This window comes from Oncorhynchus gorbuscha, linkage group LG12 (genome assembly GCF_021184085.1).
Source record: "Oncorhynchus gorbuscha isolate QuinsamMale2020 ecotype Even-year linkage group LG12, OgorEven_v1.0, whole genome shotgun sequence".
Taxonomy (NCBI): Eukaryota; Metazoa; Chordata; class Actinopteri; order Salmoniformes; family Salmonidae; genus Oncorhynchus; species Oncorhynchus gorbuscha.
The window spans coordinates 39,828,589-39,845,067 of record NC_060184.1 but is presented as its reverse complement, the minus strand read 5'-3'; the positions used below and the strand labels follow the sequence as shown (position 1 = coordinate 39,845,067).

The 16,479-nt window shown below is 42.1% G+C and overlaps 1 protein-coding gene across 1 annotated transcript; it reads right to left on the bottom strand.

Annotated features, from left to right (window-relative positions):
• Positions 1-609: 609 nt before the first annotated feature.
• On the bottom strand, positions 610-15,546 carry fermt1 (FERM domain containing kindlin 1). Its single transcript, XM_046292089.1, has 15 exons — positions 15,132-15,546; positions 12,960-13,118; positions 11,866-12,099; positions 11,355-11,492; positions 10,289-10,475; positions 10,004-10,106; positions 9,764-9,871; positions 8,907-9,038; positions 8,617-8,666; positions 8,095-8,326; positions 7,907-7,983; positions 7,664-7,811; positions 3,481-3,605; positions 3,202-3,343; positions 610-1,455 (listed from the first exon to the last, which is right to left on the bottom strand). The coding sequence occupies exons 2-15, from the start codon at positions 13,108-13,110 to the stop codon at positions 1,282-1,284; spliced, it is 2,001 nt and encodes a 666-aa protein (XP_046148045.1). The 5' UTR covers positions 13,111-13,118; positions 15,132-15,546; the 3' UTR covers positions 610-1,281.
• Positions 15,547-16,479: the final 933 nt, after the last annotated feature.

The following is a 16,479-nucleotide window of genomic DNA, read 5'->3' as shown; positions in this document are numbered from 1 at the left end:
TGTGGCGATTTCCATCTATCCATGTTGCAGAGATCAGCAAAGCAGGGCCGACGGCAACGTGTTGAGCTAGCATAAGCTTTTGATTCGCTTTAACAACAACTGCTGACACAAAAGCGTTCCAACACTATATTGCAGGCAACTATGAAATGTGAAATTATGTATTCATGACTGTTCATTGAAATACTCCCCACCACACCTTGGACCTGTGGTTTCACCTCTGAAATCACCACACAATGTTACAAATTAAGAAACATAAGTATGCCTTACTTTCTAAAACATTTGAGTTAGTTAGTATCTCAACATTTTAACTTATTATCTCAACATTTTGTATCAGCATTTTTCTTGATTTATTTCATGGCGGGAATAGGCTTCCATAGTACGAGCCTCCATCCATTCTCAAAACATAATTCTCATAGTTGACATACAGTATAATCTGTTTGACATCAAGACTGAAGGAGCAATTTTGGTCTTACATGCTCATGTGTCTAGGGATGTTTTAACTTTCTCACATGGGGTTATATAACTGATCTAAGGCCGGAAAGACAATTCTACTGTATGTAGATGCGCCACGAACTGCTGTGCCATTACAGAGCCAACAATTGACCAAAACATGTTTCTCAAGTTTATTTCAATGCAGTTCAGTCAAGAGAAATACCAGTGTAAACAAATGTCTCGTTCTACGTGATAATAACCCATCACCAGAAATATCTTTGAAATTCTGTTGGACTTGTAATACAATTGCAAATGTTACATTATAAAACAGTATAAAAGTAATATGTATAAAATAGGGCAATGAGCAGCCCAATAAGAGTGATTGTGAAAGTAGCCTACAACATTGAAATCAAAGACTTAAAAAATGTGGTGTCAGTAAAACTACCTAAATCCTCCTCTTCAACCACTGTCTGCTGGTTGTCACTGAGATTTTTTCTGGGCTACACCAAGGTAAACAGGTGACAAGATGTACAGCCCATGTGCCAAGTGATTTGCCAGGCCTAACCGTCAGGCAAATGAGCCTTGTAGAGATGGTCTTAGAATCAAATGTAGTGTACTGTGACCAAGACGTCTACTTTTCTCTGCACTTACAATATGAAAATATAATTTATGTAGCCTACAAAACCATATCAGCAATTCATTTAAATTCTTTCTCGACTCTGGATTGGCTTTTTACAGGCCTTCAGTACATGAATGATTGACTGCATTGGAATGCATGGATAGTCTCAGCTTGTAACAAATCCTCATGTTTGATCGCCACGGCACTAAATGAAAGCTGATGTCCCAGGTTCATTCCTGCCCTCCAGTAAGTTTGTGGAATAGTTCCTCGTCCAGTGTCTCGTTCTGGTCTTTGGAGCGTGTTGAGAGGAAGATGTATCCTCCTATGTACTCATGGACCACCTTGCAGTCACAACTCACACAGGAGAAGGCTATCGACACATTCTGGTCAAACTCTATGGCCACCTGGAGACATGAAACAACATGGATTATTACTGATTAATGTACTTTATAGATACAGTGGGGCAAAAACGTATTTAGTCAGCCACCAATTGTGCAATTTCTCCCACTTAAAAAGATGAGAGGCCTGTAATTTTCATCATAGGTACACTTAAACTATGACAGACAAAATGAGAAAAAAAATCCAGAAAAATCACATTGTAGCATTTTTTATGAATTAATTTGCAAATTATGGTGGAAAATAAGTATTTGGTCAATAACAAACGTTTATCTCAATACTTTGTTATATACCCTTTGTTGGCAATTACAGAGGTCAAACGTTTTCTGTAAGTCTTCACAAGGTTTTCACACACTGTTGCTGGTATTTTGGCCCATTCCTCCATGCAGATCTCCTCTAGAGCAGTGATGTTTTGGGTGTGCTGGGCAACACGGACTTTCAACTCCCTCCAAAGATTTTCTATGGGGTTGAGATCTGGAGACTGGCTAGGCCACTCCAGGACCTTGAAATGCTTCTTACGAAGCCACTCCTTCGTTGCCCGGGCGGTGTGTTTGGGATCATTGTAATGCTGAAAGACCCAGCCACGTTTCATCTTCAATGCCCTTGCTGATGGAAGGAGGTTTTTACTCAAAATCTCACGATACATGACCCCATTTATTCTTTCCTTTACACAAATCAGTCGTCCTGGTCCCTTTGCAGAAGAACAGCCCCAAAGCATGATGTTTCCACCCACATGCTTCACAGTAGGTATGGTGTTCTTTGGATGCAACTCAGCATTCTTTGTCCTCCAAACACGACGAGTTGAGTTTTTACCAAAAAGTTATATTTTGGTTTCTTCTGACCATATGACATTCTCCCAATCTTCTTCTGGATCATCCAAATGCTTTCTAACAAACTTCAGACATGCCTGGACTTGTACTGACACGTATGGCACTGCAGGATTTGAGTCCCTGGCGGCGTAGTGTGTTACTGATGGTAGGCTTTGTTACTCTGATCCCAGCTCTCTGCAGGTCATTCACTAGGTCCCCCCATGTGGTTCTGGGATTTATTCTCATCATTCTTGTGATCATTTTGACCCCACGGGGTGAGATCTTGCGTGGAGCCCCAGATCGAGGGAGATTATCAGTGTTCTTCTATGTCTTCCATTTCCTAATAATTGCTCCCACAGTTGACTTCTTCAAACCAAGCTACTTACCTATTGCAGATTCAGTCTTCCCAGTCTGGTGCAGGTCTACAATTTTGTTTCTGGTGTACTTTGACAGCTCTTTGGTCTTGGCCATAGTGGAGTTTGGAGTGTGCCTGTTTGAGGTTGTGGACAGGTGTCTTTTATACTGATAACAAGTTCAAACAGGTGCCATTAATACAGGTAACGAGTGGAGGACAGAGGGGCCTCTTAAAGAAGAAGTTACAGGTCTGTGGGAGCCAGAAATGTTTCTTGTTTGTAGGTGACCAAATACCTATTTTCCACCAAAATTTGCAAATAAATAAATTTAAAATCCTACAATGTGATTTTCTGGATTTTTGTCTGTCATTGTTGAAGTGTACCTATGATGAAAATTACAGGCCTCTCATCTTTTTAAGTGGGAGAACTTGCACAATTGGTGTCTGACTAAATACTTTTTTGCCCCACTGTACATTTTCAGGAGAAACTGGTTTCTCAGAGGCAACTATTATCCATTACTTCCTAATCTGTAAAAAGTAATCAATCAATTAAATAAACCAATGAACCAATCAATCAATCTAGAACCATTTACCTGTCTGATCTCCCAGTTGACATTCCACTGTCTCATGTTGGCGAACCTCCAGGTGGTGATGGGCAGGCCAGTGGACATGTCAATACGGATCAGACGGTTATAGGAGATACCCATCAGCTCATCCTTCTTACTGCCTCGGAACCTGGAACACACACACACATTCATAATATCTTTATGGAACCATAGTGGTTTTGTGAACCTGCTCCCTGAGCTAACTCCCAGGCTTTATCTCGCTAACAGTCTTGAGCTGTTTGAACCTGGTCGGTCACATTTATGTACCTGACAATGTAGTATTTGATACCAAATTCAGGCAGGGACTGCCAGGCCTGGATAAAGCGCATTTTAGCTTCATTGAGGGAGAGCCTGGCGATGTTCTGATGGGCCTCCAGGATCCTCGCTGTCAGCTGGACAGGAGACAGAAAAGGGACATTTAGGTTACTTTACACAGACATTATGTCAATCATCTAACAAATGCTGAAAGGGTCTGATTTCATTATTACTGAAACAGGATCCAAGTGGTAAATATAAAGACCCAGTCCATTAAAAAAATTGGAGGCCTATTACACTTCAGTGTTGTGATACAAAAATGTATTATATTATTCATCATCATAAATCAGACAGGTTTTTTACATGGACAATACATTGGATCTGGGAATTCTTGGCTGACTTTGAAATGGCCTTTGATAAAGAACAACTGGAGTTTATATATAAATGCCTGGAATATTTTCATTTTGGAGAATCTCTTATAAAATGGGTTAAAGTTATGTATAGTAACCATAGGTGTAAAATAGTAATAATGGCTACTTCTCAGAAATGTTTTAATTGTCAAGAGGAATAAAACAAGGTTGTCCACTATCGGCATATGATTCATGTTCTTTTAAATCCACTATTTGGATCCCTCCACAGCCTCATAGAACATCTAGATACGTTTTCTAACCTAATTATGATAAATGTACTATATTACGTATTGGATTACAAAAAAAAATACAACTTTTACATTACTGTGTAGTTTTACATTTCATAGTCGGTATACATATCCCGAAAGACATTATCTGACTCCAATACATTTTTAGTTAAGATCTTGCTACCATGGAAATGAAAATACCTGTTTATTTGTCGGGGGGGGGGGGGGGGGGGGAAATCACCCTGATTAACTCTAGTCAAATCCCATTTGACCTATTTGCTTATGGTTTTGCCTAAACCTAGCGACCTGTTTTTTAAATTTATTATATGAGCAAACAATATCCAATTTAATTTGGAATGGCAAGCCAGGCAAAATTAAAAGGGCATATTTATAAAATTAATATCAATTCGGAGGGCAAAATTATTACATTTTAAAGCATTAGACCTCTTATTAAAGGCGTCAGTCATACAAAAGTAATACTTAAATCCGAACTGGTTCTCTAGCAATTTAGAAAGAATGTCTCACCCCATGTTTAAGAATGGCCTTTTTCCCTTTATTCAGATTACAACCTCTCACTTTTGATTCTTTAAAAACTAAATCAATTTCAAAACATTGCTATTAAAAAAAAAAACAAGCCATAGAAACTTGGTTGCAATTTCAGTTTAATCCACCAGAAAATACAGAACATATAGTACAACAAATATTGCAGTTAAATATATATATATAAAAATAGGAACAGGAACAGTTGGTTAACTGCCTGTTCAGGGGCAGAACAACAGATTTGTACCTTGTCAGTTCAGGGATTTGAACTTGCAACCTTCCGGTTACTAGTCCAATACTCTAACCACTAGGCTACCCTGCTGCCCCAAGTTGATAAGTAAACCGGTATAATCTTTGTAAATTATATCAGGACTGGTGAAGTTGTCATACATGCAGCTAACAAAAATATATGGAAATGTCTGCTCTATCCAAAATTACAACCAATGAATTGCAGCATTACCGCAAAAACGGAAGAGGCAAATGGAAGGGGGAAAAAGTAAAGAACTTATGTCGGCCTTGCATCAAAGACCAAAATTGGTTAAAGAAAATTGATAAATAAAAACAAATACCAGTTTAATTTAAGGACCAAAAGAGTTACAATCTATATGGCGCAGTTGGAAGAGATTTACAATGATTCCATGACACATGGTTTATGAACTGATACACAAAACGACGCCAGAATAGAATTGTTCATTTAAATTATGCAAAATTCTTGCAACAAATATGCTGGCTTGCAAAAGTAAATGTATTCACCCCCCCTTGGCATTTTTCCTATTTTGTTTCTTAACTACCTGGAATTTCAATTGATTTTTGGGGGGGTTTGTATAATTTGATTTACACAACATGCCTATCACTTTGAAGATGCAAAATATTTTTATTGTGAAACAAACAAGAAATAAGACAAGAAAAGAAAAATCTTGAGCATGCATAACTATTCACCCCCCCCCCCCGCAAATCTGTCATCAAGGCAACGGGTGGCTACTTTACAAAATCTCAAATATATACATTGTAGAAAAAAACCTGGAATGAGTAGGTGTGCACAAATGTTTGGAAGCTACAATCTGTAAAATTAAAGCTTATCTACCCAATAACGAAAAAAAAATAAGAAAACTACTGAAATGGTGAGCGAATGGAATATAATGGTCTGGGCGCCTTCAGAGATGATCGCCTCATTTAGAGTCCTTAGGCAACTATTTTGTTTTTTAAAATGTTTTATTTCTTACATTGTTACCCCAGGAAATCTTAAGTTGTATTATTATAAACATGGTTCTCTCAGGATAGGTTGTCGGAAACGGTTCAGTCACCGGGCTTCTCCATGCATCGAGCTGACAGAGATAAACACCTCTCTGGGAAGAGGAAGAGGGGGGTGTATGCTTCATGATTAACGACTCATGGTGAAATCATAACAACATACATACTCAAGTCCTTTTGCTCACCCGACCTCACCCGATCAAATGCCGGCCATATTACCTTCCAAGAGAATTCTCATCAGTTATCGTCACAGCTATGTACATTTCCCACAGCTATGTACATGCTCCGGTCAGCCTCAGAGAATAACATCAACATATACACTGACTCTGTGAGTGAATTCATAAGGAAGTGCATTGGAGATGTTGTACCCACTGACTTTTAAAACCTACCCTAACCAGAAACCGTGGATGGATGGCGGCATTTGCGGAGAACTGAAAGCACGAACCACCATATTTAACCATGGAAAGAGGTCTGTGACTATGGCTGAATATAAACAGTGTAGTTATTCTCTCCGCAAGGCAATCAAACGAACGAAATGCCGGAACAGGGCCAAAGTGGAGTCAACGGCTCAGACATGAGGCGTATGTGGCAGGGTCTACAGGAACTCACGGACTACAAAAAGAGAACCAGCCACGTCACGGACACCGACGTCTTGCTGCCAGACAAACTAAACACCTTCTTTGAAGATAATACAGTGCCACCGTCACGGCCCGCTAACAAGAACCTTTAAGTTCCTCGGCGTACACATCAACAACAAACTGAAATGGTCCACCCACACAGACAGTGTGGTGATGAAGGTGCAACAGCGCCTCTTCAACCTCAGGAGGCTTCAACCTCAGGAGGCTTCAACCTCAGGAGGCTTCAACCTCAGGAGGCTTGAAATTTTGGCTTGTCTCCCAAAACCCTGACTAACTTCTACAGATCCACAATCGAGAGCATCCTGTCGGACTGTATCACCGCCTGGTACGGCAACTGCTCCGCCCATTAACTGCAAGGCTCTCCAGAGGGTGGTGCAGTCTGCACAACGCATCACCGGGTACAAACTACCTGCCCTCCATGACACCTATAGCACCAGATGTCACAGGAAGACAAAAAAAGATCAAAGACAACAACAACCTGAGCCACTGCCTGTTCACACCGCTTCCATCCAGAAGGTGATGTCAGTACAGGTGCATCACAACTGGGACCGAGAGACTGAAGAATAGCTTCTATTTCAAGGCCATCAGACTGCTAAACAGCCATCACTAACTCAGAGAGGCTGCTGCATACACAAGATCCAATCACTGGCCACTTTAACAAATGGATCACTAGTCACTTTAAATAATGTCACTTTAATAATTTTTACATATCTTACATTACTCATAGCATTTGTATATACTGTATTTTATACCATCTAGTTGCCACTTGCCTATGCCGCTCGGCGATCGCTCATCCATATATTTACATGTACATATTCTCATTCACCCCTTTTAGATTTGTGTGTATTAGGTAGTTGTTGAGGAATTTTTAGATAACTTGTTCGATTTTACTGCACTGTCGGAAGCAGAAGCACAAGTATTTCGCTACACTCACATTAACATCTGCTAACCATGTGTATGTGACCAATAAAATTGGATTTGATTTGAGATAAGTATTATGGTGTCACTTGAGTCATGTCAGAGATAATCAACTCTTTCTCTGGAGAGCTCTGGTGATATCCTCTCTCTGTCTATGGCTCACAAACACGGAATCATGAATGAGCACTCTATATTGAAGATAGACACCCACCTGTTTGGTCTTGTACTTCTTGGTGTATCTGGGGGAGACAAAGCACTCAGCGTTCATCTCCATGGCATCCAAGTCTGGAGCAGCCTGACCAGGAGGGGGCGCTAGACTTTTCATCTGCAGGAAAGACTGGATGTTCTTCACCTCCGACCTGGACCAATCACAGTTTCTCTTGGTCAGTTTACAGTCACAACCCTAGTAATGTGGTCCAAGGCAGGTGAAGTATTAGGTAAAAACAAGTCTGACCTGTAGGAGCTGTAAGCCATGGTCTTGCCCTTGGAGGCCAGGGTACAGGCTGCCTTCCAGTTGGAATACTGTGTCTCCTGGATAGAAAACTAAAATGTTACAGCAATATGTAGGAGGAACAACAGAGTCATGTTGGTGGTGCCCCGACTCTAATAAACTAAAAACTTAAATAAGAAATAGCATCTTACGTTGTCACAGCGGATGTAGACCTCGTTCATCCCATCAGCCACTGGGAGCAGCAGTTTGATGCCAAACTTCTTGTCCGTCACGTTGACGTCAGGGACCACCTCACATCCTCGGAGATGCAGCTGTTCTATCGGCTCTCCGCTGGCTGTCTCTTTGTTCTTGTAGTAGGAGATGGTGGTGTCTTTAAACACGAACCAGTACTCCTTAAACGGACGCAACGTCAGTCTTTTAGGCCTGGTTAGGAAACAACAACAAAAAAGCTTGGTGAGGATAAACAGGAACGGGTTGTGTCCCCACACAGTCACACTGTTGCACATTCAATGTTGCTGTGTGAACTGTCTGTGTCACAGACTCCAGGCCATATACGGCGTGGTGCATTAACCTTTCCTTGTCTGAAGTGAAATGGCATTTTATTTCTACCACTTATCATTCAAGGTCTGTTTCCATCTGTTACATAGACATAGAGGTACAGTATACAATACATTGTGTGTTTCTGGGCAAATACAGGGGCCCTCAGGATTTACCTGAACAGCTTGAGGGAGTCTGCCAGCTTTGGAACGTCTGTGATGTCTTCCTGTGGGGCGGGAACAAGAAACTGTCAATTATCTTGTGACTTAGTGACATCATCACGTTGAGACATGCAATCTAAGCAGACTACCCATCAAACCCTTTGCTTAAATATAGGTGTTGTAACCCTCTGAAACTGTTGAAAACAAACGGTAGCAAACAAATGACACACACTTGTTTATCATTTATATGTAAAAAAAAATATATATATATATGAATCCTTCATATGTATGACATCTACACTAACCAGGATTCTGTCTGTATTTCCTCCCTCAAGTGTGACCTCTAGGTTGGATAGGGCAGCCTCTACTTCATCCATCTCTGGTTCGTTGGAGAAGTCCAGAGGTTCCGTGGACATGGTCATCTTGCATATGTGATACTGAAACAATGTTGACAATCATTAATAATCATCAGTGAATGATGGGAATTGGGGGATATAACAGGAGATTTTACAATACACAACAGACAAGAAGAGCACAAAACTAACAGACAACTTTGAAAAAATGAAATATGCCCAGCCTTTAGCTGTCTAAATGACAGGTTTGAACCCTAAAACAGATTTCAGTTCAACACTTGAGGCCAGATGATAACACAGGACTGGGAGGAAGAGAGAGCCCTGTGATTTCAGTAATTATGCAGGTGAAAGCAATAACCATCTCAGGGATTTCACAACGGTTTTTATATCAGCATAGAACCTGGAAAAAGATAATCAAATGTATGCTCCGGATAAGAGCGTCTGCTAAATTACTAAATTGTTAAAAATGTAAAATTATATCAAAGTCAGAGATGAAGAACATTTAACAGTCATAGGTTTTTCACTTCATAGTTTTTTGTTAATGATATTTTCTCATATTTTCCTCACCCAGAGGAGTACATGGTGATAGCCAGATGTCCCTCCCTCCCTCTTTCCTATGGGATTTTCCTCCTGTCCCAACAGGCCTTCTCTTGGAATGAGACTCCAAACCGGATCTCCCAGATGGACAATAGTGTGAGAGTGTGTGTGTGTGTTCATGCGCGCTCGCGAGTGTGTATGTGTGCGTGTATGTTTGAATACGTGCGCGTGGGCAGGTTTGAATTTGTATGTGTGTTCATGTGTGTGTCTACCTGTAAGGAGGCGAACATTAGCATTTCCTCCTCAGTGCAGTCGATCTCCTCCAGTAGGATGGACCAGCGAGCCTGCTCATACAGCTGGGTTATCCTCACAGCATCATACTGAAAACACACACAAATCAGTCAATGTTAGGGTTAGGCGTGGGGTTATGGTTACAGTTAGTCTCACCATAGGGTTGAGTTTCAGTGGTATTCAAACTCCCACTTTGGGTTAAGGTTAGGGGTTAGGGTAACCTTTGGGTTGAGGTCGAAGAAGCAGTGGTATTTGAAGCGTAGCTGCAGTCTGTCATCTTCTCCGATGCCCTGTTCCATCAAGGAGCGGGAGGAGTCCAGCCACCTGTCAATCACACCAGCAGCATGTCACAGTCAACCAGGAAGTTATGTGCTCAGGGGAGAGACAGAGTAGTGCCCTCCAGCATAGCAACAACTAGCATTTTTTCTACCTGTCCAGCCATAGAGTCTGGTTCCCCTCAAGGTTTATTCGTTCCAATGGAGTGTTTGTTTCTGAGTAACTCTTACCCTGCGTTGATGATGGCTTTATCCACCATGGACAGCTGCTGGTACATCTTGGACAGCTCCGCAGGGGGCAGGTTGGGCTGGCTGGAGGTCAGTGGGTTGTCCCCAAACCACAGGCTGGTGGCCGAGGCAGGAGTCCCGTTCTCTGGGTCGTAGGTGGGCACCATAGTCTTACTGTACAGGGGACTGCCTGGAGGGGTCAGGTGGAGGAGGATATACTCAGGGCCCATATTCATAAAGGCTCTGTGTGAGAACGCTGATCTAGAATCAGTTTCGCCTTTAGCCTAGGAGTGAGGCCTCATGGGAGCATAGAGGATTGCGGGGGCGAAATGGCTCTGTCTACATTTGTTTAAAAGCAGCAGAGCCTTTAACTCAGAAATAATTCCTTTGAAATGGTTCAGAGCAACTGTCAAAATGAGGCTGGTTTTATGAGTTGGTGTGGAATCCTCAGCTTCCCTATACCATAGCTACTGTACACTCACACCGACTCAGAAAGTGTGTGTGTGCCCGCGTTTCAGAGTAAGCGGTAACGAAAGCCTTAATGCTAGCTGTATTCGTTTAGATTTTCAGAAACTTTATAGAACTCTCCATTCCTTCTTAGATTGTTTCAGAAGTCTACAGAAGCCACCATGTGGGCGGAATCTGGTGGTGGTGTGAGACATAAAAGTCAGTAGCTACCCACTTTGAGTTAGCCAGAGGTTCGAAACCTTGACTGTGTTGCAATAGTGATATATTAAATCCCTTCACAGCGTGATTGAAAACAGACCATCGTGATATGAGGAGAGTTTGAGCCAGACTAACTTCTCAATGGGGATAACTTGGCCTAAGGCCCTGATGGTTTCTATGATTCAACAAAGCTATATTGACAGAGAGACGACAATAAAGGGGTTGGCTAATGCAGGGACGGGCTGTGACCAGGATATGGCTAACTGGCTAACTTGGTTGAAAAATCGTCACATGAAAACAGATTGGAAGAATCTGACCATTGAAGATACAGTACATCTAACAACACATCATTAACATCGTATTCATATGCATAAAAAAACGCTAACAACACTGTGTCTCTCACCTGTTCCCCCAGAGCCTCCGCTGATGCTGTCCATATCTAAGATGTCGTCCAGTGCTGGGTTCTTGTCTTTCTTCTTCTTCTTCTTGGACGGGTCATCTGGAGGCTTCAGCAGGGACAGCTCCTCTGGCCTCCTGATGTCTGGAGGAGAGAGAAGAATGTCAAGGAGAGATCCGACCTCTAGACTACACCCTAACCCCTTCCCTCTCCTCTGGCCTCCTGATGTCTGGAGGAGAGAGAAGAATGTCAAGGAGAGATCTGACCTCTAGACTACACCCTAACCCCTTCCCTCTCCTCTGGCCTCCTGGAAAAAGGAAGACCAGGTCAAGGAGAGACACTGCACCCTATCTGACTCCTAGATCCTAGACTCCTAGCCCTATATCCTTACATCTAGATTTAAACCCCTACCCCATAGGTCCGAGCCCCTAACATTTCCCGTATTGGGAACTTCACCATATTAAAACAGTGATCTAGTTCTTTCGGAGCTGCACTATTGCCCGGTTAGGGTACTCACTGAGCGCTCTGCAGATCTCAGCGACGGTCTTGAAGACGACGGCAGAGTAGCTGACAGTGAGTTTGACCATCTTCATGTTGGGCAGCTGCAGGCACAGGGGTTTGTGCTGGGGAGTGTAGCGCAGGTCAGCGTCCGCCTGGACACCGTACTTGTCCAGGGTCCAGTGGGTCTTCAGCAGCCAACAGCTCCTCTGGTCCCACCACAGAGCATGGTCTGACCAGTCCTGAGGGGCCTCTGGCGGCGAGAGGGAGAGGAGGGAAAGAGAGAGAAAGAGAGGGGTTATGGTTGGGTAAGAGGACAGCATTTTCTCAAAGTACAAACAATGCCATTAAACACGTATAATTTTATATTTCATCCACAATTCAAATTGATATTCAATTGTCTAAGAACAATTTCAGCATGGAGTATGTGTACGTTTCTGACTATACGAGAAAGCTTCTGCCCATAAGTTTACGCCAAACAAACCACCTGCAGCAGGCATAAGAGGTCCCCACAGGAAGCAGATGGGTGTGGCTTGATGATTCTCGAAGACATCATGTTGTGAGCGTTACAGCTAAACCCAGACCATTGTTAGTCCAGTCTGATGACTGGCCACTGAGTCATATTTGGCTTAATCATATACATGTAGTCATATGCCTACTTAACGATGCCGTAACAAACACAACACACCTTGCCTTAGGCCACTTTCATGCCGTCTTCCCATGAGGAAGTCCCTAATGTCTAATCATCCTGGATAAAACACAGCCTGTGTCTTAAATCACACCCTATTGCCCATGTAGTGCACTCATTTTGTAGACATAATAACTGTCAAATATAGCGCATGACACAGGGAATAGGGTTTCTGGGAGATTTCTCCCAGGTGAATAGATACGAGATAAAGTGGTGAACTTCAGCCTTTCAGGCTGTGGTACTGAAGCATTGTGGGAAAACAATACTACTCAGCAGTATAGAGGAATGTAGGACAAACCAGGGTGTGTTCTCCAGTCTAGTACTGTGGCTGAGAGAGAGAGAGAGAGAGAGAGAGAAAGAGAGAGAGAGAGAGAGAGAGAGAGAGAGAGAGAGAGAGAGAGAGAGAGAGAGAGAGAGAGACTCACTGATCTTCTCCACCAGTTTGAGCATGAGTCCTCCAATGTGCAGGTCTCCCTTGACTCGGAGTTTAAACCTCATGCCCTCGTCTCCATCTCTCTGGTCTACCTGGACCGACAGCTCCCACGACGTTTTGCCATACTCTGCCGTGGATACCATGGCCCTTCCTTGAAAGGAGGGGAGAGAAGGAGTTTAGCAGAGAGATTAAAGGACTCAATAGACAAATGTATTGGTTCAAATGTGCTGTATGAATGAAAATATGATTGAGCGACTGATCCTGCTGTGGCTTCCTCAAAACACTGACTGAAGACAGGTCAGTGAAAGGGCACGTCATCTGTTGTACTGGCTGACTGAAAGCAGTGTCTGAGGTGGTGCTACATTTAGGAATAAAACATCCGTTCACACACATATCACACATATCCATGTGTACAAACCATTGGGCTACTTACTGGCAGAGGTAAAGCAAAACAGCGTAACGTACATATAAAACACTTTGGTTTCCTAGTAGAACGCCACAGCTGGTCTGGAGGGAAGAAACTACTGCACTACATGTAATTAGAGTTGTTCTGAAGGGCTTCTGCAAACAGATGAGATCAAAGAGTAATGAAGAAAGAGGACAGAGAGAGAGAGGGGTAAAGTAAAACACAGTTCTTGGACAGAGAGTAATGGAGAAAGCGAGCAGGGAGAGAGACTCTGCAAGTTAGAATTTTCTAAGACAAAAGTAAGCCCCCCACTCCACACAATCATATATCTCCCGTTCCATGAATAAGTGGTAGAGGGGAACCAAGGAAGAAGAAAAGGTAATAGGGAGCGAGGGAGGACTATGGGTTCCCATCCATGGAATGTGTGACGAGCAGGGACACGAATCTGGCACAGGAGAGACTATGCAAAACAACCACAGCCTAGATCTGTGTCTCTTATCATCCCCCGTCTTAATACCCGGTAAACAATGGGACACACACACAGAACAATGGCAGAAACTTACCGAGCTGCTCAGATTCTCAGTCAGATTGTCGCCCGAGGCTATGTAGAAATACCTGTCTCATTATTTCTCTTTAGATAGTACGAATACCCAAAGTATGCTAGCTGGACAGCTATAGGGAGGGACTATTAAAGTGTTTTGAAAAATGTATTTTAAGTTCCCAAAATTTTTTTGCCTATGTTTTTATGGTTGATATGTGTTAAAGCATTGAGTTAATAGAGTTCACAATGTGTCATCGTGATCCTCTCACTCACTTCACATAGCTGTGGGGTCGGAACCTGTCAATACTAGTGTCTGCAGGGTACAGAGAGGGTGTAACTTCACACCCTCAAAAGAGAGACAGACAAAATAGGCTTACTGTGCATTAATAAGCAAACCACCAGGATAAGAATGTGGAGCGCAAGGAACAAAGAGTGATGGAAAAACATGGTTTGCATTTATAGCCAGGCCTTGGGAAAGTCGGTCAATAGTTGTAGGCTACAATATCCAAAACAAAGGTGTTGCACCAAATGAGATACAGTGTAGACTACTTCACACGTGAAAATACAAAACGAGGGCAGTAGAGAACCTGTTATTGAACCCAGATTCCATGTTTGTTTTGCAGCAATAAATGATAAATGATTTTTATTCACATGAGGAAATCTGGAAGGGAAGAAAATAACCATCTCTTGCTCTCATAAAAATGTTCTGAAACTCCTCTATGATGAAATATGAATTTTAAAAAACATGACTATAATATAGATTTTCAGGATAGGAGAGTGGGGTAAGTTGAGCAAAAGGGGTAAGCTGAGCCACCCTTGTTTCTATACAAAATGTATAATTTTACCAAATATTTAGGAAGAGGTCATCATTTCATGGGGAAAAGGTTGTAAGCAAGTTAGGTCCAAAAAAAATGATTTTTACCAAGTCAAATTTCCCTTGAGGGAGATATGCAGATGTTTTTTTAATATATATTTTTTATAAAGGTCTCAATTTACCCCATTTTCCCATACATTTAGTAGACTAGCATATGCCACAGCAAATGTGCTATCTAGGGCTACTGTAGACTAGCCCACCGCATTTAGGCCTACAAAGCTAAAACTACCCGAACCTCAGCCAGGTGTAAAGGCTACAATCTCTACTCACGCCCTTACATCGCAGGTAGCGCGCTAAAAAACAAGTTGACTGTAATAGCACACATATAAAATAGAAAACTCACCTTGATCAAAGTATTTTTTTTAAAATATATATATATTCCGTCTCTGAAATCTATTTTCCTCCTTCTGTTGTGAGTGTGGTGCGGTCTGTTGTCCCGTTCGCTCGGGTACCCGCCCAGTTCACACAGGTAAGGAAACAACCTCGTCCAGTCCACGTCCACAAAACAACCCCACTTATTAATACGGCAAGAATGAAGCTTCAGCTTTACCTTGTCAAATGTCTCAGTCGCATGAATGTTCTCCTGCCTGTATTAGGCCTACTCACGAAACTAGCATGTGGTGTTAGGCTGTCCACGTTACGCTATAGCCTTGCGTAATTACAGAAGGCTTAACTATCTTTTGGAATGGGTGCGTTGGAGAGGAACAGGGACACTTCCTATTTAGGCTAGTCTGAGTTGTATGAGCCAGTCAGTCAGCGCACCTTCACTTTAATAACGTCGTCAGACCCACAAACATCCTGTCTCCATGTGTACGTCCGGATGAATCATAACACTGATTCAATGTGTAGTCACCATAGTTGCACTTATGTAATGTAGCCTATTTGTGTATTTGTTGTTTGTTTGTTGACGTAGTGGCATTACACATGCATTCATAACAACTAAAGATCCAATATCATTTGCGTTACTGTTCAACATGTTAGGCTACGTAGGAAATTAAACATTTAGAAACTCCATGTCTTGAAACACAGAAAAGTAATTGAAAATAGACCTACAGAGGTAACGATGACTCAAGCCTGCCACCAACTGGATACTAGTGGTGGACAGAGCATATAGGAGTAGCCAACCCTTACCTGAACGAGTCAAACTGAATTCGTCCGCTGCTCTATGTTTGCTTCATAGCCTATGCCACGTTCATCTACTCGTCGGAACTAGGAAACTGGTTCGTTGAACGCGGCACCTGTTTAACTACAACCAGTTAGTTAGTCGGAAATGTCAGAGTTTCTTAGTTCTGACTAGCACTTGAACGAGGCACTTGCTCAGTCTGAGACTGCCACCTGATATCATGTAAGTATTTTGTGGTGACATCAAAATATAAATCAAATCAAATCACATGTTATTTGTCACATGTCTTGTAAACGACAGGTGTAGACTAACAATGAAATGCTTAAGCTACATATGGGTCCTTTTCCAACAATGCAGAGTTAAAGATAAAGCTAAACAATACAATACAAATTTGAAATAGTGACAAGAGGAATAAATAAACAGTGAATAACGCACCACAGTATCTCTACTTGCACATTCATCTTCTGCACATCAATCACTCCAGTGTTTAATTGATGTATTGTAATTACTTTGCCACCATGGCCTATTTATTGCCTTTACCTCCCTTATCTTACATCATTTGCACACA

Excerpts from the sequence above, each read along its gene's own strand:
- fermt1 (XM_046292089.1), bottom strand. The coding sequence starts at position 13,110 with ATGGTATCCACGGCAGAGTATGGCAAAACGTCGTGGGAGCTGTCGGTC. Across the intron at positions 8,327-8,616 it reads GACTCCCTCAAGCTGTTCAG|GCCTAAAAGACTGACGTTGC; the intron begins GTAAATCCTGAG and ends TTTCCTAACCAG. Across the intron at positions 7,984-8,094 it reads TCTACATCCGCTGTGACAAC|GAGACACAGTATTCCAACTG; the intron begins GTAAGATGCTAT and ends TTTTCTATCCAG.